This window comes from Xiphias gladius, chromosome 13 (genome assembly GCF_016859285.1).
Source record: "Xiphias gladius isolate SHS-SW01 ecotype Sanya breed wild chromosome 13, ASM1685928v1, whole genome shotgun sequence".
Classification (NCBI taxonomy): Eukaryota; Metazoa; Chordata; class Actinopteri; order Istiophoriformes; family Xiphiidae; genus Xiphias; species Xiphias gladius.
In genome coordinates, this window is record NC_053412.1 from 1,565,120 (window position 1) to 1,572,965 (window position 7,846).

General features: G+C 42.0%; 2 protein-coding genes across 2 annotated transcripts; one reads left to right on the forward strand and one right to left on the reverse strand.

The window, feature by feature from the left end:
* The first annotated feature begins 965 nt into the window (after window positions 1-965).
* Window positions 966-4,958, forward strand: sumo1 (small ubiquitin like modifier 1). Its single transcript, XM_040142526.1, has 5 exons — window positions 966-1,109; window positions 1,511-1,585; window positions 2,212-2,289; window positions 2,452-2,523; window positions 3,381-4,958. Exons 1-5 carry the CDS (start codon window positions 1,098-1,100, stop codon window positions 3,447-3,449), a joined length of 306 nt encoding a protein of 101 aa, XP_039998460.1. The 5' UTR covers window positions 966-1,097; the 3' UTR covers window positions 3,450-4,958.
* Window positions 4,959-6,016: 1,058 nt separating this feature from the next.
* LOC120797965 (claudin-34-like) lies at window positions 6,017-7,821 on the reverse strand. Its single transcript, XM_040141813.1, has one exon. It carries the CDS (start codon window positions 7,799-7,801, stop codon window positions 7,034-7,036), a length of 768 nt encoding a protein of 255 aa, XP_039997747.1. The 5' UTR covers window positions 7,802-7,821; the 3' UTR covers window positions 6,017-7,033.
* Between the last annotated feature and the right edge of the window lie 25 nt (window positions 7,822-7,846).

A 7,846-nucleotide genomic window follows, 5' to 3' on the forward strand; every position in this document is an offset into this window, starting at 1 on the left:
CACAACTTCTGAGGTCAGAGAAATGTATCAGTTTCCTGGATCACGATAGAAACCTGTCAGATAAATAGGTCTGATAGGTTTTCTATTCCCTGGCTCACAATCACAGCCTTTGACGGTAAATCTTTCCGGTCAGAACGGCAACCCGTATATAGGTACACCGCCAAAATTCAAAAGGACTGCAGCCTGTTCTCTCTTATGTTGCTTGACTAACTCTAAATTTAACTTTAAAGTAATTAAACATTGCGTCAAAACGTTTGTAAACACAAGAATAGAATAGACCTAAATTTTAAATGATTATCTTGATATATAGTGAGTTAAACCTTGAATTTATGTGGTCAAAAAATGGCTGGATTTTTTTTAAAAGATAAGCAGCCATTCGTTTTATTTATTACAAACCAACCAAGGTTACAAAAAGTGATTCGCAGTGATCTAATTAGGAAGCATTAAAAATGAATGAATGGAAAAGCCAAATATGGGCTATAGTATAAAAAAAAAACTAAAAACATAACTGATAAAATAATAATATCACACTAAAAGAATAAAATATAAAACTAAAATTACCACTGTAAGAGAGACGTGTCAGTGACTCCGGTTCATTTTTTTCAAAAAGTACAGTTAACAAGAATATTACTGAATTACGAAATAAAAACACTGGCAAGGAATATGTTAGGCGGGATTTTTAATGTCATGTATCTAGCCTTACTAGGCAATCAAATGGCCAAGTGCCATTCTAATAAATATCAATATTCAATTAAGTGATTCCATAACACAAAGTCTCCACTTTGATATAAATTCATATTATATACACTTTGAAACAGTGATATATAGACCTCCAAAATTAATACTATGATGCTAGTTTTTAAAATAATATGCATTTACCTTCAGTCAAGATCGATTAATCGCTTTAATCTTTTCGTTTTATGAGCTAAAGACAACTTTCTTGTCGTGAACGGTTTCATCTTATTTTGAAAGAACCCATTCCCGACGTCACTTCCGGCCTCTATCGCATTCTCACAACATCAGGCTAAGGCTGCGACTGGAAGCTAACGCTGCATCTGTTTTTGGTACATTTTTCACAGCACACACAGAGGCAAAACATGTCGGACACGGTGAGATATAAACTTTACAGAGTCTTCTATTGTTGGCCGCGTGTGCGAAATGAGAAAAGAGTCAAATTAGTGTTTTTGTGAGTGCTGTCTGGTATGTGGTTATCTAACATGCTAACTGTTAGCTCATGTAGCTTCAGGCCCAGGACTCACTTCTCATTTGGCTGCGCTTAGCAGCTAGCTTCGGTTTCAGTTCATTTTCAAAGTTCTGCCACGAAACAACAAGCTTAACCTGCCGTTTTGAACCCGAAATACCCGGATATGTGAGTTTCAGCGTTGGCAGAATCAGCGAAATCAAGCCTGCGGGCCTGTTTGAAATGTGTGTGTGGCGTTGAAATGTTTTGTGTTTTGTTTATTTGTTGTTGTGTGTGGTTTTTTTTTTTTTTTAACCCCCCGTTATTTAGGAGACAAAACCATCCAGCCAAGACGGCGGGGATAAGAAGGACGGAGAGTACATCAAGTTAAAAGTGATTGGTCAGGTGTGTATCAATACAGGGGTGGAGGATGGATGGGACTACCTGACCTTAACACAGGAATGTATAGTTTTGCACATTAATTGCTGATGTGTTACTTGTCCCCTCGTCAACACATAGGAATGAGTGAAAAAAAATAAAACGATGCGAGACATTTATGTTAGCGGAATAATTTCAAAAAGACATGAAATTGTATTTATGCAGTTTTGGTATTTATCTGATGTAATTAGATTTTAAGGAGTCAAATTAAGTCAGGACTTTCTGAATAAAACTTTGTATTAATTGATGGGGTCAATACCCAGCCGTACCTTCAAAGCAGGATATGTTCGATCATGCACTCGATGGGTCTTTTTCTAAAATAGTAGAAACAGCATATATGTTGTTCATGAGTTAGCGCGTGTAAGGAATGATGCACGATCCTTTAAGTAGCACCTGAGCTTTCGGTATCTGAAATAATTCTATTTAAATTGTACAGTTCCCAGTACATGATCTAGTTCTGCTCACATGCTGCTTCCTCTTACGCTTCTGACACCAATGAAGTTACTTCCTAATCGACAAAAGTGCTCTCACCTCTTTGCTCCATGCCGGCATTTCTGCCGCTTCTCATCCCCGCTTTCTCTTTCTGCCCACAGGACAGCAGCGAAATCCACTTTAAGGTGAAAATGACGACACATCTAAAAAAGCTGAAGGAGTCGTACAGCCAGAGACAGGTACGAGCCGTAAACAAAGCGTCGAGAAAAACCTCCCTTTTCAAATACTAGATTTCAAGTCTGTGGATTTATGGGCAAGCTTTTTTTTTTTGTAGATGTTGAACTCGAGCAGCACCAGAGGCCATTATTTCATATTGCCGTGTGTCGGTGTGTTTCTTTCAGGGCGTCCCAGCGAGCACGCTAAGGTTTCTGTTTGAGGGACAGAGAATCGCAGATAACCAAACTCCGAAAGAGGTAAACCTGCCTCTCTTGACCTGAGCCTCCCTTTGTCTTTTCAGCTGAGATTTCTACTGATCCAAAGTGTCACTTGTTTCTTTAAAGACTTATGTCATTTTATACACTTACCTCTTCTTTTAATCATTCCAATGTTCCTAAAAAAAAGCAGTTACGTCTTAACATGTTCATCCAGATTACTCTGCTCTATTTTATGATCATGACAAGGAGCGATGAGCATTAAGGGGACATTTATACTTCTGCAATTTTGGCATCTTAAATTAACATTTTGAATATTCTCAACTACAGAATATTAAATGATATTTCAGTAGCACTTTTGTCACAAAGTACATTTAAAAGAATAAAAATAGCACACATACTTTATACAATATCAACACACACATGCAGTAGTAGTAAATCAGTGTTCAAATGACTGCTGCTTAAATTTTAGCATAAAACAATGATGTACACAAGAGTATTATAAAGGAATGTTGGCTGATAAAACAAATTTTTAGTCACTGTTGACTGTTTAGTTTTTTCCACAGTTTGGCCAGTTTGCTAAAGCTCGGTGACTTTTGTCCTTTAATTCGGCTTATTGAACAGTTAAGGGGCTTTTTGTCTGCGGACATGGAACAATTCACTGTCACACAACAGCTCTGAAACGCAGAGCTGTTGCAATACGTGACGATAAACGCAATAAATTCTGCAGATGTAATTGGATACAAGCCAAGCAAGTGTTACACACCTACAGGGGGGAAATTACGAGAAAGGGTTTGTGATACTTTGAGAAATTAATGTGGAGGAAGAATATAATAAGAATGGAAAATCTTGTGGTGTCGACTCTAACATGTCTCTCCTCTGCTGTTTGTTCATGTCAGCTGGGGATGGAGGACGAGGACGTCATCGAGGTTTATCAAGAACAGACCGGCGGACTTTGGAATGATTAAACCTCCCGCATTTCTAAATCTTTTTTTTTTTTTTTTTTCCTTCTTATTTTGTATTTTATTTTGTATGTATGTACGTATTTTTGTTCAGTTTCAAACCATCTGGATCAAAACCGACTCTATCAGGGCTTCCATGTGTGAGGGCAGGAAGGTGAATGGACCGAGGTAAGGACGAGGAAAAGGACAGCGGGTCTCTGGTACTCTGAAGTGCAGGGATGCTCACGTTGTTGACCTGAGCAATAGCATTCAATAGCTTAGCATTTGTTTTTGTTTGGGTTTGTTTTTTTTCTTTTTAAATCCTGTCTTTTTGAGGTGTCAGCAGAAGCAACTAGTGCTATCAACAAACAAGCAGCGTTAAAGGAATAGTTCACCCAAAAAGGAAAATGCTGGCATTATCCTCACGTACATATTACAGTTTTAAGACAAGTAAAGTTATCAGCATTCGGTATCACGCGGCGAGTGCACTCGTACAGCTTTGCTTCAGCTTTCTCTAAGGGAAATAAAGTGGCTGTGGACATGTTTTTTAGTTATTAAAAACTCCTCCTGTATGATTCCAGTGTCCGAAAGCCGAAGAGTTGTGCCAAGGGTCCAAAAAGTTCAATATTTACTTGGGTTGTCACATTTTTAGAAGCATTCGCCATCACCACAGCAGAAAAAACAAACGCTTACATGTTTTAAAAAATAATTTAATTTAAGGCTCAGATTTAAAAACCTGAATTTAAATGTCACATGATACTGATCACGTCCAAATGTGACGTCGTCAGTTTGTTGGATTTTTTTAGGTCCCCAACATAAAGTAGCGTTGTGCCGCTTGGTTTTAAAACTGGCCAGGCGCATTTTGAGATTTTTGACCTGTGGATTGCTTGAAAATGCTTGGAAAAAAAAAACAAGTTTGAGGAAACTGAAACAAGGCTGCGTCAGATGAGCAGACAGTGTCACAAATACAATTTTTGGATGCACTACTCCTTTAAGTCTCTTTATGGCAAGCAGCGATTTAAAAACTGGCATCTTCTTACATTTTTGCCGCCGCTGTTTTCCCAAGGAAATGCGACAGGAGCTTGACTCACCAAGTTAGACGTCGGAGGTGCAGTTATTTGTACGCGGGGCAGTTCATTCCACAAGTCTTCTGTATTTACATTCAGGGCATTTAGCAGACAGAGGGTTCACACGATATGTGCTCGCACACAGCTGGATTACTGCACAGCCTCTCTGTTACTCATCCTCAAAACCACTTGTGATGAAAAAGAGTTTGTCTCTTTGTAGGTTGGAATAATTTGCATTGGCAGGCTCTGTGTGCCACGTTTGAAGAACTGCACCATAACCACATTGTAAAATTGATAATTGATCTGATATGATAATACTCGAGATTTGAAACATTTTTTTTAAATAATTGTGCTTTACTTGTATATGTTGTACTCAGTATTGGAGTGTGTTTGAATGATATGCCATATGTATCTCCAGTGTCGTCTTCTATTTATATTGGAGAGTTTCATTCTGTAATTATATATCGAAATATATATATATATATATATATGTGTATATATATATATGTATATACAGATATATATATATATATATATATATATATGTATGTCATGGAAATATTTTGGAGGCTGACAGTCACAGTATTTTAAACTCGGATGATTCTGTTCTCCAGCAGCTTGCGCGAGGAAAGATCCCGCAGGTGGCCAGAGCAGTCACCTACGAACAGTGACGTGTGAAACTGTGGCGTCGGCGCTTGGTTTTTAAAAGCTTTCCTTTTTGTTTTTGGGGAGGAAACTCTTACTCTGTGTACCGTACGAAGTTCCTCGTAGAGGGTTGAGATCATCAGCAGCCCCCAAAACTGAGTTGTATTTAGGGAGGAGGCGAATGAGAAACAAAGATGGTTGCATGATGGGAGACGTTCAAGTCCTGAGGGATGAAATAACCAATAACAAAAGAAAAAAAAACACGTCGATGTCTGTTGACAGTCTGGTTATTTCACTCTTCACAAATACTCAATGTCAGGTTAAAGCCGCAGTGCATGATGGTTAAGCCGCACCTCTGGTACCCATTTGCTCTCAGTACACACGATATGAATTCAGAAGCATGACAGCTGCCGCCACTGCCAGATGCTAGGCTACAAAAGCGAGAAGAGCAACTTTAAAGGAAATAACTATAAATTTCCTAAATGAAGTGAAGCAGTGATTCATTTCCCAGAGGTGTGTGAAATTAAATTTTAAAAAGATATATATATATATATATATATATGAAAACTGTCCATTATAGTGAAATATTGTCTCAATTGGATTTTCCCAGCCTGACAGACTGTTCTCATTTTTACTTTGTGCGTCAGTGAACGGCTCAGGTGAACGCGACTCCGCCCAACCCCACCAACCCCACCCCCCCCCACAGGCAGGAAGGGCTGTGATTTGAGCCATAACACTGATCTCAGTGAGGTGAAGGGACTGTTCATAATTAGAGGAACGTTGATGCAGATGGTTTGAAATTCTGGAGATGATCTTTTTGCTTTTTTTGAATAAAATATTTAAGAAAAACAATGCACCGCATATTTTATTATTGATGTATTTTATTATTACATAGCACTTTTACTTCCTACCTGTAATTCTAATATTTCTTGTAAGGGGTTTAATTGTTGGAACATGTCCACTACATACAGTACACATTATATACTACTGTATGTAGTGCAGTGTATATTACAAGAAAAAGAAAAGATATGACTCAATCTACAACTATGATTTTAGTTACCTCGATCCCAAGTATCCAGATCATTCAAAATATCCTAAGGATATTGTAAAAATTTAGTCACGATGATTAAAATGCCTCTTTCTTCATTGAAAACGTGTTTTCAGACGCCACCTGCTCTTCAACGCTGTTAGAAAGTAAAAATCAGTTGCTCTACAGGGCATCATTTAGCAAACCTCCGCTCGACAGTAGTTCACTCTGATCCACATCACTATCCTGGGAGAATGTTGTACATTCAGTGTGAGCACTCCAACCATCGTTCGTTTCAGAGAGTGAAATCCGGGGTTGTCAGTGGCTGGAGAGTCCCCGGTTCCCAGGTTGTTGACTTAACGGCTCTGATCTCGGAGCTCATGTTAAAAAAAAAAAAAACATCACTGAGCGTCACCTCGGGTGAAGACCTCCGGGGAACACGAGCATGTTTGCACCGTCTCCCCGGTTACGGTGAGCGGGAGGAAAACCGGTAAACGCCCCGCACTCAACGCGGCAGAACCAAATAAGGGTCAGGGGTCAAAGGTCAAGGCCTTTTAGAGACCAAAAAAAAAATGGTGGACAAAATAATGCTTCTGTCTCCTACGGACGTTCATGTCATTTTTATGTTGCCGAGCTGAATGCAACACTGCGGCTTCTTTTACCGGCCTTTACTTCAGCCGACGTCTTCCCAGCATCAGACCAAAACTCATTAAAGCCCCCCCCCAGGCAGTTCTGAAGCACGAAGGCAGCGAATCATTCCGTAGTCCGGTCTGACCCCCTAAATAAACCCCAACCCGCACGCCGTTCACGACCAGCTGGGTGCCCGTCCTGCAAACAGATCGGAGCCGGTGCCAAACGCGCCAGCAAACGGATCACACGTGTTTGTCGGCCTCAAATCCGGGGTTCTCTCTGCCCCCGGAGCCGGCTGAAGCTCCCCGCCTGTCAGTCACCGATTGCGCGGGTAATGACCGGTCCGGTTGCTCCTGTTCTCCCGGAGACACCTGGACCCCGGGTTGCGGCCTCGCCGGTAACCTGTACATACAGAAAACAGTCCCCGAGACGATCATCAGGATGCTTCCCACCATCCCCACCCCTATGCCGCTCCCTGCGTGCTGCGATTCGGGCGCCCGGGGCATTCTGAACTCGGGCGGGAACTCGATGGTCCGGTTGGTCACCACCGAGCTCAGATTCCACACCAGCGGTATGAGAGACATCGCGGCGGCCGACAGGCACAGAGCCCCGGCGGCGGAGAACGATAAGCGGATCGGAGAGTTCTTCTCCATCCCAAAGTAGATGTTCCTCAGGGCGTAGACGCCGCCCGTGTTCCCGCAGAGCCCCGCCACCAGAGACAGGACCATGAGGACCTGACCGGACACGATTTCCGCTGGTGCGAAGGCAGCGGTCGGGCTGATGTACCTGCAGTGCATGACCTCGAAGCCAGGGGTCACCACGGTGTGGCTGTTGAAGCAGGCCCTCCAGATTCCCACCCAGGCCACGCCGGAGCTGATGACGTCGGTGTCGGACACCTGCCAGACCCTCCACTGGATGAGTCCAAGGGCCACGGCAGTGAGAGTCCAGCCCACGCAGCTCAGCCAAAGGGCGCCGAGCTGGGCGTGGGCCGTGTGAGCCAAGTAGGTCATGGGAGCGGAGCCGCCCAGGAAGTCCCGATCCCAGCCAGATCAGAG